We start from the raw sequence: 15,030 nt of genomic DNA, 5'->3' as shown, positions 1-15,030 counted from the left end.
TGCAAAACAATACTCATTCTACTTTTGCCTGCTGAATAGGCTTCCCCAGGCTTAAAACCAGGACCAGAGCTAGCATTCACCCATGGGGATGTACACTAAGAGAAGGCACGGGTGGATTCTAAGGAGATCAAAAGCAAAGTGGAATTTCATATGCTCACTAAGAGGCAGACAGTGGTCTATGTATTTTAAAGACAGGATCTTATCTAGCAATTCTGAAGAAAGAGTAAGTATCCTGTATCAAAGATGAGAAAACCAAGAAAGAGACATACACTTTACAGTACAATTATGTAGCATAAGTAGATGGACAATCAAATATCCTTGGGAATGAATACGAAATATTTCTACTGCACTTAAAATAAACGTAAATTAAACTATCAATATTTGCACTGACAAAAATTATATCCTTTGGCTGGGAATGGTGGTGCACGCCTTTCATCCCAACACTGAGGCAGAGGCAGGTAGATCTCTGTGAGTTGAGGCTAGCCTGGTCTACATGAGGAGTTCCAGTTCAGTCAAGGCTACATAGTAAGATTCTGTCTCAAATAAATAAGCAGATTAGTGCATATTTTGCAACTAAGTGCCAGAAGTCATACACAGTGGTCCCACTGAGGTGCAATCAGCTTGGTAGAAAAAACAAGTGACAGTGGCCCCAAATATTGACTGAAAAATTATCATAGTAGAGATTATGATCAATATACAATGTTCTTTTCCTTAAATAACCATGGTTTATATTCCTCCTTTTATTCATGTTATTATTTATAAATACTTATATTCTTTTATTAGTAACTATATATTTATTTATAGCATACATATACATACAGCACAGACTTCCCTATACTAAGTGTCCATTTGTAAAGCTGCTGGCTCCAGTGGCATTGATCCATTCCCACTGTCCTACAGCCTAACTCCCCTACTGGACTCCTTTCATCTCTTAGATGGAAACTATGACCCATGAGCACTAACTTTTCAGGTTCTACGCTGTCTGTCTCTAGGTTCCCTTTAATTGTGGATCAGAAAAAGATCATAGCCATAATTCTAAATTTGTTTCTGTTTTTCTGGAAGGAGACTCAGAACTCAGTACAGCTGCAGGAATTCATAACCCTGCTGGTCAGCATGTACATTTTCTGCCCTTACCCTTCTATTTAGTTACCTCTTCTCAGATAGAGACAGATGAAGAAAACATGTTCGTGAAGACAAGGATCAGAGCTCACAGATAACGGAAACAGCAACTCACTATCTCATTTATTCAGTAAGTCTTATCTGCACATTTAGAATGTTTTCAGATACTATTTCCATTACCAATCCACCTAAGAAATTTTTTGAAGATTTTTTTTTTCTGGTTAAGTGTTCTTTTCCATGCAATTAACTGAGCAAAGAATGAAAGTAATACTTGAGCCAAGCAGTAGCAATGCAGAGCTTTAATCCCAGCACTTGGGAGGCACAGGTAGGCAAATCTCTGTGAGGTTGAGGCCAGTCTGGTCTACAGAGTGAGTTCCAGAACAGCCAAGGCTACACAGACAAACCCTGTCTCAAAAAACAAAAACGAACAAAAAATACTACTCTAAAGCTGGACATGGAAGCCTATGCTTTTATTCCCAGCACTCAAAAGGTAGAGGCATGAGATCTCTATGTCCATGAGGTCCAGGACTACATAGCAAACTACAGGCCAGACAGAGTTATATACTAAGATTCTGTCTCAAAAAACAAATAACAAACATTTGCAGCAACAGACTTGGAAGAGCTGTTTACATCCCCCTCTGTTCTACCACAGAGGCTAAGAGGCAGTCTAAACTGTTCTAGCGCCCTCAGAGGCTTGTCTGCCCTTTACTAACATGGAAATAAGGGAAAAGGTAGTTTTCACACCATCCTGAGAACATTCCTGGCACAGCCCAAAGTATCTCTAAACACAGACAGCTGGAACCTTGAGATGGGACCTTGGCCCCTTTCTCCTTGAAAAATATTCCTGTATATGTGGTTGATTGTTTGGATTATTCAAATAAGATCTTACTTTATAGACTACCTTGGTCTTGAACTGTTCACCCTCCTCCTCTAGGCTCTCCTAGTGCTGGGACAGAGGTGGGCACCAACCCATGCAGCCTCCTTCCTGATATTTCATACTGACTTAAGCCCAAGTCATACTCATTTGCTTGAGGTCTTGTCTCTTCACTTTCAAAGAAGAGAGTCTGTGTGACATGACAATAAACCTTCTGGTCTTCTCCTCACACCTCAGAACATCAACTTCTGCTCACACTCCTTCTCATCTCTGTTGCCCTGGATTCCAGAGACTGGACCAATAATGCTCCCTATTCATTCTACCTACCTGTCCTTTTATGACATTCATAACATGGCAATGCCCAATGTGACCTTCCCCAAAGACAGAAACTGAGTACACTGGCAAAAGCTGTCTCTGGAGAATGGGAGAATGCCACACCCTCGTTGGTTCTCTGCCTAAGTAGATGAAGGTGTCAGGGATAAATGAAGATCTACATGGAGAGGCAGAGGCCAGAGAGATACTTGTGTTCCTCCACCTCACCATGTCCTAGGTACTGGCAAAGAATAAGTCTCTCGTTCTTCTTTGAGGGGCCAAGAGAATAAACAGACAAGACATAAGACTATCATCAGTCCAGAAAGCATGAAGTTGTCCATAAAGCAGACAAAAATGTGAAAGTCACCCCTCATCCATAACCAATAAATGTGTCTGTGTGCTGTCCAGAAGCGATCACAAATTATATATCATATGTGGTCCAGTGTGCCACCTAATACAAGTGTTGACAGTGGACAAGTCAAGTGTTATACATCATTTCACACTTGAAACAAAGACTATACATTGACTGTACTTGACACAAACCTAGACATACCTGGGAGAGAGAATCTCAACTGAGGAACAGTACCCATCAGACTGGCCTGTGAAGATGTGTGTGTGTTGGGGGTGAGGGGGTTGACTGTTAATTAATTTAAGTCCTAGGACACTATGGGTTGTACCATTTCTGAAGAAGTGAGCATAGGCTGTTTAAGAAATGTAGCTCAGCAAGCCAGTAGGCCGAGCCCCTCCAATAATCTCTGCTTTAGTTCCTGCCTCAAGTTCTTGCTGTAGTTGCCCTTGTATAGCCTACAAACCAGAAAACCTTCCTACCCCAAGTTGCTGCTCTAAGTATTGGTGTTTATCATAGCAACACAGAAATGACCAAAACAATAGCCAAATTTACTTTTGCTCATGATCACCAAGTGTACAGATTTTACTTCCTGTGTATGTGTAAGCAACAGAGAGGTTGTGTATGGTACACATACATTCACACAATCACATATTTACAGGCTATGTTTTTGTTTCAAATATATATATTCTATTAGATGCACTCTGTAGCATAATTAGTTGCTGCATTTATGTGACCTACATCCCTATATTATACATACACAGATCTAAGACAAATCTCAACAGAAAGCACAATTCCTACACAGTTAGCTTGTTATTCTAGAAGACTTTGAACATGGTGACTGCCCTGCCCTCCATCACTCCTAATCCCATGAGTGGTCACGCACCGTAAGACGCAGCAGAGCACCATGAGGTGAGTGGGCACATTGGCGGGGTTGAGCATGGCTGGGGTATCAGACCTCATGCAGGCCAGGAAGGCCCTCATCCGGCGGTTCTTGTCTTCCACCGCCTTGCCCAGCCAAAGCCTCTTCAGGTTGGGGCAGGTCCACTCCCGGAAGGCCAGAGCTTCCACTAGTTCCGGGGTCTGAGGAGACTTCCCCTTGTAAGCTGCCCATTCCTTAATGATCACTGGTGAGACTGTAGAGGAAAAACACAAAGAGGCTCATTGCAGCTTGCTCACTGGCCTTCCAGCCTGCACAAAAACAACCTGCTCTAGCACCGGGCCTCCCTCACAGAGAATGAGGTATTCTTTCCTTAGCAAGCTTCTAAGCATAGGGCCTGTATCTGTCTGACCCTCTATTATGTGATTAACAACTCACTTAAAATCTTCAGTCAGGCCACACATAAACTTCCCACACAGATCAAGACTTGATTTCTCCACTTGCTGAATGTATACATCACAGATGTTAGACTTGTTGCTACTTTAAATCTATTAAGAATTTTAATGCTATCAATGGGTATAATATACAGAAATATGGGATTCTCTGTTATGTCAACATTTTAACCCAAATTATACACTCTCTTTTTCTCTAGAAATACTTCCACAAGTCAGACTAGAGAAGCCATTTACATTTTTTAACAGCTTTACTTAAGGATTTCCTATTTGAACAGGTAGTAAGCACTACAAGGTAGCCAGTATAACCATGTAGAAGTAACATTCCAACTTCCAAATCCCAGACGGTAGCAGAACATAGCAATTATCTTCAGCAGGGTTTAGGACTGTACAAAATTCTCCAAACTTTCATTTTGAAAGAGGCAAATTGTTCTACATACACGTAACAGATTATGACCTCACATCCAGGGTTTCATCCCTGCTGGAGTCCATTCTTACACACACAGAAACACGGCATAGTCCCACAATCTTCAAAGACATCAAGGGAAAGCTACAAGAGTGGCAAAAGAAAGACAATCCAACCTGCAGTCGGCAGCTGTAAATCCTCAGCTCCACTGAGATAACAATCTGATGAGGAGATCTGGGTGTGTGTTTCACAAGCAACAAGCAGCGAAAAACAGAAACAGAGCAGGCCTGTACGCAAGGCTCCATCTGGCATGAAAACCAGGATGGGGCTAAGGATAGCCTATCCAAATAACCTTTACCGAGATTCATTTTCCCTAATGAAATACCTAAGCTGTGGAGATTCACAAGACTCCAAAATGGTGGGAGAATCACTCAAGTAACTGGCTGAACTCCAGTTCCACTCTAAATATAGTTGGGTGATATAATAATCTCTTCAAATATAATGAAAACTGCCAAGGATTAGGTACTGGGAGACACAATATATCAGTAACAGAAAAAAAAATATGCTTGAACACATTTCAATGACAACATAACAGTGTCACATACAGGGAATGTCAGAGGCACACTTTTAGTGAGAGTTCCAGGCATCCCCACCCCCCCACCCCGCGGTATGCAGGCCAGCGGGTCAAGCAGGAATACAAGTGCAGACAGTCATTGGAAATTTCCCTTTTACAACAAGTACTGCTGTCATGAGGCAAATTCCTTCATTCACATTTCTTGGATTCTTAGATGGAAATATAAGTATTAACACATTTAAGAATATCTAATATTGAATAGTGTGAGGACAGCTGAGACAACTTGAAATGACAGTTTAACTCAGAACGGACACTCGTGTATATATCAACATATACTTTTTGTTTTTATTCATTATTTTAGGAGTCTAGAGAACCAGTAAAACTGCCATCAGCAAGTAGGACCTGTCCGTGGACGCACAATCTAAGGCAGCACCATATCCCACCTGGTTCCCACTGAGCTCCAGCACAGCTTGGCTTCCAGAAGCTTCCCCAGCTGTACCAGCACCAGAACATGTACCTCCACCCCCACAAACAGCCATCCTGGAAGCCCACTCCTCTCCCTGTCTCCTCCCCCCTGTGTCCACCACAAAGGATACCTAGTACTGAGAGGAAAAGACAGGAAGGGCCTTTCAAACTGAGCTTCTGGCCAAATTCCCGTGACCATGTTCATTTGTTCATTCGTGTGCGCTCTCTCCCCCCACTCAGCCCCCCCGTCCACACACACACCACACAAAATCCACAAACACACCCTGCTCACAGTATGCATTCCAGTGCATCATAAAAGACAGATCTCCTGTGTTTAGTCTTTCGGGGTTTTCACAAGAGAGGTATTCTAATTCACCTACCTTCGCCATATTCTCTCCCTTTCCCTCAGCTGTTTTTAGACCATCTTTAATCGTTTTTTAGCACACACTGTGTTTTGTTTTGGGGACCAGATCTCAGTAGGTACATGTCTTAGTAACAAGCAATTGTTTATTCGACAGGGTTGTCTATGCATTCTAGGCACTGCCTGCTTGGTGCCCAAAGAAACAGTTCCTCCAACCTCAGAACCAATGGCTTTCTGCCCTAGTGCTTGGAGGGCAAGGAGTGTCCTGAATTTGCCTCATCTAATGCTATATTATGGACCCTATACTTTGGGGATCCCATGGGTACAGCTGAAGGGATGGGTGAGGCTTATGCACCCCCATAGCACTAAGTATTTGGTCGTCCACCTGTAATGCTCACGATAAGCACAGTTCAAATTTAACAGGTGTAATAAACATACAAAAGGCCGCGGTGCTCAGCATTTCTTTTATTTTCCCCAGGTGCTCAGCTGTTTTTAAACTATCTAGTATTTGGAGACCTTTTGAGTACATCACAACTTAATAGCTGTGCAATTGCTGGCCAATCACTAAACACATCTAGTAGGTACTTAATATGGCAGGCAGAGGTGGGACAAAAGACAGTGTGGCAACAAGTGCAGTTGCGTATGCCTTTGCTTTTCAGTCCTGGCCTGGTTCCAGGGCTAAGAAAAAGGGCTGAAACCCTGCTATGCAACAATTTTTAACATAAAACACACCTAGGATTCTCATCATGAAGGGAAAACTGTATATCATAGCTTATATTTGTTCAATTTATGATTATACTTACATTAATTGATTAGAATTAAATTTGTAAATTTTAACATAACCTTTTATTATTCTTTTGAGAATTACATACAACGTATTTTTAGGAAATTTACCCACTACTACCCCTACATCTACCTCTCTTCATAAATTCATTTTAAATATCAGATTAAAGAGAGTGACAGGAGCAGGGTTGCTAGGGGGCACTATTTGGCCTGGAGCAGGAGGCCGTGCTCATGCTGCTCTTTCATGACAGAGGAGCAGTACCCAAGAGACCCGCAGCTGAAGATTACCATCTGTCACCTCAACAGACATTAACGCCATCTTTCCTACTCTAAACCCATGCTTTACCTTAGCACAAACCAGTTCTAGGACACCAAGTGTTTATGGGATTAGAAGCTCAATTATATACACTTACCTTACAGAAAGCATACCCTCAAATACAATTTGGGGCCATAAAACACTGCCCTACTCAAGCTGTCAATAAAAATCCAGTGTTTGCCATCAGACATTAATCATGTCCTTATATCATGCCTACTATGCAACACCTAAAGACTTTGGGCATTTACCCCCAAGCCAAGAACAGTAAGCACGGTTCATTTCATACAGGAGTTTCTACTGGCTGGTAATGTCACAGAAGTACCATTGCAGGGGTAGGGGCAGCATGCCACACCACCATTACAAAGGAAAGAAAGAAGCAACAAAAGGAGCAGTTTCCTAAACTTGTGACCTGTGCATATGCGCATGTGCCCTGGGGAGAAGCTGTCCAGGGGACTTGATGTAAACAACTTCAGCTCAGGACAGAAAGAAAAACTGGACACTATGACATTTGTTCTTTCCTCCTCATGGATGCTGCCTACTCCCAGGACCAGTGAGTGGAAGGCAGAGAGGAGCAAGGCACTCTAGCTCCTTCCTCTGAGCACCGCCACAATCCTCACAGGGGTAGAAACTAAGAGACTTTTCTTCAAACTGATTTCTGGAGCTGGCACTGCCCACAGAGAGAAGATGCTCAGTGGGACACAGCACACCGGCAGGCACACTAGCAAAGACAAGTAGACGAGTGCTGCCCATTTCTTCTCCTTGGGTATGCAGCACCTGGCATTTTATAAACTCAAAAAGTCAAGGACTAGGAAATAAGAATCAATTCAAAAGAGTCATACCACAGACTGGTGGTGGTGCTGGTCATGTGCTGGTTAATCTAAATCTGTGGGAAAATGTCTGGGTTAGCACTAGAAAGCAGTGCGGAATAAAGAGACTCAGAGGGATCTGTAAACAGCCTTCACAGAAGCCACGGGAATGTCTGGGTGATGGAGCACGCAGGCCTATAATCTCATACTTGGGGCTGAGGCAGGAAAATTATTAAGATCAAGACCAACTTGGGCTACACAGCAGGATTCTTTCTCAGTAAAAACAAAACAAAACTAGATGGACACAAAAACTCTCTCTAATTCTGAAATGTATCAAAATATTCTCATGTTTCCCGGCCCCAGCATTTAACCTCCTGGATACTAGGATTACAGGTGTGCACTTAATGTCCCCACACCCTCCTCCAGAAGCTTTCTTTTTCTCCTTTCTGCTTGGTAGTTCTGGGGCTGAAACCTGGGTTTGGGCACACTGGGCAAGTGTTCTATCACTACTGCTAAGCTACACTGTCCCTGCCTCCACATTTAGCCTTTAATAAGCCTAGTTCCTTTATGTCATGTGGAGATATTAGGGAAGATTTCATATTTCAGGAAACATGAAGAAGAAATCAATGGTCAATTGTATAAAATGGAATGTGGTTTCTGCTCTGTCTTATTTGAGCCAACGTCTCATTATATAGCCCAGGCTGGCCAGGAATTTACTAAGGAAGCCCCACTTTATGACTCAGTTCCTGCTACTACTTAGGCAACAGAAACAGGCTCCAGCCTCCATCACAGCTGGGGCACTGTGTCCATCCTCAGTGCAGGGATACACACACACACACACACACACACACACACACACACACACACGGGTTACTGTCTACATAAAGGAACACTTTCTTTAACTTCTTCCACCAACAGGGAACAGAAGCTCATTGAAAAACTTCAATCAGCAAAGGTTCTTAAGTTTGTTAAAGAATGAACCCCACACTCGATGAGTGCACCGCTACTGGGTTACAACCCCAGACCTCCCTGGAGAATTTCTCTTTTTGTTTTTTTTTTTTTTAAAGAATTAATATTTATTGTGCAGTAACTATTTACACATGGATTATTCAATAATATTTAATTTACAGGATCTGTTTCCCTTTCAAATCCCATCACTTCTTTTCTCCAGCTAGTCCATTTCAATTTCATGTCCCTTTTAGTTTTACATAAGATCGGAAACATCAAATAAATATTTTTCTGAGTTATGCTTTTTGAGGCAAATATTATGACTTGAAATTCTACTCATTTCGTAAAAATGACATAATCTCTTTTTGTTTTTAAATTTTAAAAAGTGTGTTGTGTGTGTCCCCATCCAAACAAGTAATGGTCAGAGAGCAAACCTTCAGGAGAGAAGTGTATGTGTGTGTGCCCCCGTCCGTCCCCATCTATTTGTCCATCCCATCCATCCAAACATGTAATGGTCAGAGAACAACTCTCAGGCATCAATTCTCTCCTTCCACTGTGTGGACTCCAGGAATCAGACTTCAAGCTTTCTTACCTGTGAACATCTCACTGGCTTGCTTTCTGGTCAATTTCTTAAAAGCTACATTACAGAGTTGAGGCATAAATGGAAACAAACAGGACAAAGCAATAACTTTTAAAAGGCTGGTGTGATATTTTTCTTCTTTCATCTTCATTTTTTGCAGTGCTACGATTAAACTCAGGGCCTCACACATGCTAGGCAAGTGTTCTTCCACCCAGTCACACTCAAGTCAAGTCTGAGATGTATAAAGTGACTGATTATCCCAGTTTAAGTTAATTTTAGGTAAGTGAACCTTAAGCAAAACACTCAAAGACTAAGAATAAATTATGAACATGTCTGCATGCCTTAATCACGGGACTATATTTACAAACAGGTATAGGGGTATAGTTCTAAATCTAGTGAGAACGTTTTAAATAAGGCATAGGATTTATTTATATACTTTGGATAGTTCTCTCTGCTACTAAGGCCATTTGCAAATTTTTATTGCCATGGTGACCACTGACAGGAATTTATCCCTGTGCATTCTTGAGGGTACATTGCACCAGCTGGAGTCCACCCACAAGGGTCGTACCATGGAAAGAACCATGCTACAAGGACTTGCTCTTATGGGACACTTTCTGTGATATGGCTCTCCTTCCACTTATCAGTAATATCATGTACCCCTCAGGTCATTCATGAGTGGCCACAAGTTAGAGTGGCATGCCAACAAGACTGAAATGCAGTCATGGTTTCACTACATAAGCAAATAAGCACTCCTGAGTAGCCTTGCTAGGTGCTTCCTGACAGCACAATGCCTTACTGTCCTGGCTCCTTCAGAGCCCTGGGAAGTGGCAGCAGTCACCAGACACTAAAATATACAGCCAGCAATTAGCTATTGCAGATAATGAAGTCCCAGCTGATGTTCAGGGCAGAGTCAGTACTCAGTTGAGTGAAACTTAACAGACAGGCTATAAAAGAGAAACTTCCAAGCACAGTGGGAGACTGTGCCAGCCAGGCACACACTAAGTTCTCATACAGTTTCAACAAGAAGATTCAGACTCAAAATGTTCAGGTGATAAGGACAAAAGTGTCTCTGTTGAGGCCTGGGAATCCAATTAGACTACTCTTTGGTGGGAAGGAATTGCTGCCATAGACAGTGTTTTCTTTTACTTTGGGTTTTAGAGAAAGGGCTTCACTATATACTACTAGTTGGTCTGAAACTTAGATAGGCCAGGTTGGCTGCATACTTGAGGACTCTTCCTACTTCTGCCCAAGTGCTAGGATTATAGATAGGTGTCACCACACTGGGCCTATAAAAATATTTTTTAAAGACTTGTTTTAAAAAAAAAAAATGCAATTAGAGCTTTTGGGGAGAGGCTGGAGAGATGGCTCAGCAGTTAGGAGCACTGGCTGCTCTTCCAGAGAGAACCCTGGTTCAATTCCCAGCAACCACATGGCAGCTTATGGTTGTCTATAACTCCAATTCCAGGAGAGCTGGCCTCCTCACACAGCCATATATCGTAGGCAAAGCATCAATGAACATAAAAATAAATAAATCTTTAAAAATAAGATTTGTCCACCTACCCTCTTCCCCTCTCTTCTCCTGTGAATTAACTGACAGATGAAAATATGAAATCTTTTCCATTTTATGAGTTCCCCATAGAAGTCTAGATTCCAAACTGGTGGCTCATAAAAATCTCACCTCATATTTATAATACTAAAAAAAATCCTTCAATATTAAACCCTAAAGATCAAAGCAACTATCATTTCCACTCAGAAAGTCTATTTATGTTTGCACAGAAATAATACATTTCTCCAAACATCTGAAATTCTAGAGGTTTCATTAGCTAATTATCTGCAGAGACCCTTTCTTTACCATACACAGGCCTCATCTGACTTGGTAGTATACACACAGCTATCCCACATCATAACTTTCTACACAGCAGCAGCACTGACCCCAAACCTTGAAGGACCGACCCTCTTACTCCTACACAAAGGTTAAAAACAAAGAGCACAAACATGAGGAGGGGGTGCCCCACTACTGAGCCTTCAAAGAACCTCAGTAATTACATGCTCTCTTACCCAGGGATTTTAATTTCCTAATAGACTAAAAGACTCGTATATTCACCTCAATAAATCTTAAGCATGCATTGGTATCATTCATTCATTCATTCTCTCTCTCTTTTTTTTTTTTTTTTTTTTTAAGACGAGGTTTCTCTGTGTAGCCCTGTGTACCTCTGCCTTTGCTGGAATTAAAGACACACGCAACACTCACTACCACACGGCCATCATTCACCTGTCAGACACCCCTGCAGAAGTCACACACTCAGCAGCAATGAAACATGCTAATGGAACTGATCTCAAACACCTGCCACCTAAGGACAGGGGCACAGCTGACAAGAGGCTGTCTCACTGCTGTGTGAGAAAGGCCCTTCGCTCCAAGGCCTACCTGGCTGGGCCTACTCTTTGGCAAACTGTTACTTGGTTCCTTTTCCCAAACCAAGCCCAGACACCTTGCCATTCCCAGCTCCTCCTATCCGTTCCAGGAACACTGGCTCCACATTTACACTTTCGTCTCTACTCTCTAGCACATGTATTTTCTCTCTAGAGAGCCTTCCTAGTGGGGAAAACAGTCAAAGTATTTAATTTTCCATCTTCGTAAAGGAAGAAGTAGGAAGAAGGGAAAAGGCAGCCTCAGTCATGTCCTAAGTCAGGGCCTTTCTTAGTTGTGTCTGAAGAGAAGATATTAGGAATAGCTTGCCACCTCCATCCGTGTACATTCTCCCATGTTCCTTTCTCTCTCAAATAGGCCAGCAGCCTGTACATCTGAGGTACCTGCATGAGTCACTTCATATTTCCTTACCCAATCTTTTTTTCCTTGATGGCTCATTCCATGGGGTTTCCAAGACTGCTTGGAGCAAGGTTAGAGGCAGATAGATAGGCATCTCTAAGGAAAAGGCTTGTGTGGCACTAACACCCCCATTCTCAGGTACTTTGCACATCAGCTTTGCAAAATCTTGTCCTTGCTGCCTGCAGACGTGCAGCAGGGCATAAGAGGTCAACATTTCTCTCTGAGTGCCTCTGGCATGGCAGCACACATGACAGTAAGGGGAAGGAAGTCAGTTACACCAGTGTTCTGAGATGGCATAATGATTACTGGAAACTCTTCAAAGAGTAGCCCTGTTCTTAAAAACATAAGCAAATAAACAAAAGAACATCTAATGAGAAAGCAATCCAGTCCTTTGGAGCTGATGACGAAGGGCTGCACACAGACCTTAACCTTTTGGCACATAAGGGTAGAGAGTAGAAGGGCTGGCATCACATTCGCCAGCTACAAAAAGGTTTAAGAAAGCACTTAAAAAGTATTACTGATCATAACTTTGGCACAAGAACAACAAAAGAAAAATTTAAGAATCTACTGAATTTAAATCAGGTGTTTTGGTGCATAACCTATCATCCCAGGCCTCAGGAGGCTGAGGCAGGAGGGCAGCCTGTGAATTTAGGCCAGATTCTGTAGATTGAGCTTAAAGTCCCCATGCTCAGAACTAGTTAATCAGGAAGTGACAGCTATACGTCACCACCTAGTGATGCCAACATTTGCTCACCACAGTCAGAGTTACAACCAAAGATCCTTGCTTGAGAGAATAGTCCAGGAATTTATGAATTCACAACATTCTGATTTTAGACTCCATGTTTTAAAAATCATTCTGTACTTCCTAGCACATAGTGAATCTTGTTTTACTGTTTTTTGTTTTTGTTTTCCCGAAACAGGGTTTCTCTGTGTAGCCCTGGCTATCCTGAAACCCACTTTGTAGACCAGGATGTCCTTGAACTTAGAGATCCGCCTGTCTCTGTCCCCCAAGTGCTGGGATTAAAGGAGTGCGCTACCACTACCCGGCCCATACAGTGGGTTTTGCATTCTTAAATTAGCAGATAATAATGTTGGAAAGAAAAGGTGGCTTTCCCCAAAACATGAGCCAGGCCTCACAAAGGACAAAGCTTTGGACTTGGACTTTGACCAGCATTCCTAACAGTCCTTTCCAGTGCCCCTCTTCTCGGTTAAGTTGATGAGCTCAAGCAGTCATACCCAGGTAAACCATGGTAGTCCTGAGAAGTCCACTACAGTGGTAGAGCCTTATGAGACCTGCTTTCCAGAATTCTGAGGGGCTGGAGAGCATGGATCTGTGCCTCAAGAGCATAGACCAGACACATATGCATCTTGGGTATAAAACACACTAATTACAGAGATTGATGGCCATTCAAGATGTTTTCAGAGAAATTTCAAGTTTAACATGGAAACCTGCAGTTTTATTCTTTTACCAAATAAACATAATCACTAAAACAGTACCAAGTATGGCTTCTCCTACTGTTCTGAGGGCTCTACCCTGGCCTATCGCCCCAACAACAGCCCACCTCCTACACAAGGAGGGTCTCAGGCAACTCAGCCATGATTCTTCTAAGGCTTTAGAAAACGCACAAGAGATTACGAGGTACCGAGGGAAACAAACAATGGATTGTTACAGTACATACATTCTGGTGGAAGTCTGTTCTTTCTAAAAGCAAGTCTCTCAGTTTTCTTTCTGCTTTCTGCCAAACTAAACAGGACTCCGTAAACATACTGACGAACTGGCCTATAGAGCAGGGCGGCCGGAGGCAGGTCTTTGTTGGCTTCATCTTCAATAGAAACAGCAATTTTGATTTCACCCTTTGCATGGAAGAAAGCAGAATAATATTGCACATTTTTCATGTTGAATTTACAAGAAACTCACAGCAATATACTGCATCATCTCCATTAATGACATAGCTATTCTATTCCAAGTCAATGGCTTTACAACTTGCCTACAGTGAGATGCTTAGGAGAATTCACTGGCAGTCTGTGGTCCAAATGTATGTCCAGAGACTCTAAATTAATCCTATATTACTTTATCTTTAACCCAAAAACCAAGAACAAACCAAAACCACATAGATGAGCCAAAGTCTTTTAAACATTCTACACAGACAACGCCAGACAACAAATACAGAGAAAGCATGAAGAATCTACAACTTTTATTCATGGATCAAGATGGTCAGATGTAATAAAATTTGTAATTTTCAATGATCTGAACACAATCCAAGGAATGCAGTATGCTGAAATGAAAGTCATATTTTACCAAGCTTTTCCATAAAATGTTACCACATGTTAAAAATGATCTCCCTAAGAGAACTCTTTTTTAAACATGTCCTCAGCTCCTTCCCAGTGCAGTAGGTGCTTACCAATTGCTTCACCATGGTTAAGGCCACAGACAGCTGATAGGACAGAAAATGAAAGCATTCCATCCCCAGCTCAGGTCCCAACATGGCAAGACCTGCATCTGACTCAAGAACATGCCACCAAGAGACAAACAACTGTCGTGTGCAGCAGCTAAGCCTGTTACCAAACTTCTATTGCATGGCATCCCAATACATCAAAATATTCAAGGGATTTTATTTATGTTTATTTGTAACAAAACACACACATGACCTTCAATGCCTATTAAACATGACTTGTAAGTTCTCTTAATAACAATCTTGTATATCTGGTCTTTCACACAAATTTAATTTCAAAATCGCTTTTGCCCTTATCCTCAGCACTTTCCTCTTTGCTACCCAGGGGTTAAACGTACTCTACTATATTCATTTAAGGAAGGTTCCTCTTGTAGCGATTATCCACATTACTATGAAGCATCACATGACTGCAAATGTCTCAGCCTTGACAATTGCATACCATGGCTATTCAGCTCACAAGAAATAGTATGCATTGTAGTCTAAACTGTCCCCTATACTGAAATATCCAAAGTAGCATTTTTAAATTAA

General features: G+C 42.0%; 1 protein-coding gene across 1 annotated transcript in view; it reads right to left on the bottom strand.

Moving 5' to 3' along the window:
- Positions 1-15,030, bottom strand: part of Fam120a (family with sequence similarity 120 member A) — an 81,360-nt gene that overhangs the window by 17,742 nt on the left and 48,588 nt on the right. Inside the window, exons 10-11 of the mRNA XM_050144180.1 lie at positions 13,729-13,903; positions 3,538-3,787 (exon numbers count right to left, since the gene is read on the bottom strand). Of these exons, the coding sequence (XP_050000137.1) occupies positions 3,538-3,787; positions 13,729-13,903 (425 nt within the window). The remainder of the gene's footprint in view (positions 1-3,537; positions 3,788-13,728; positions 13,904-15,030) is intronic.

The sequence above is a fragment of the Alexandromys fortis genome, unplaced genomic scaffold (genome assembly GCF_014885135.2).
Source record: "Alexandromys fortis isolate MF-2015 unplaced genomic scaffold, M_Fortis_MF-2015_v1.1 scaffold_1, whole genome shotgun sequence".
Lineage (NCBI taxonomy): Eukaryota > Metazoa > Chordata > Mammalia > Rodentia > Cricetidae > Alexandromys > Alexandromys fortis.
Note: the sequence above shows the minus strand (reverse complement) of the source record. Positions and strands in the feature narration are given on the sequence as shown.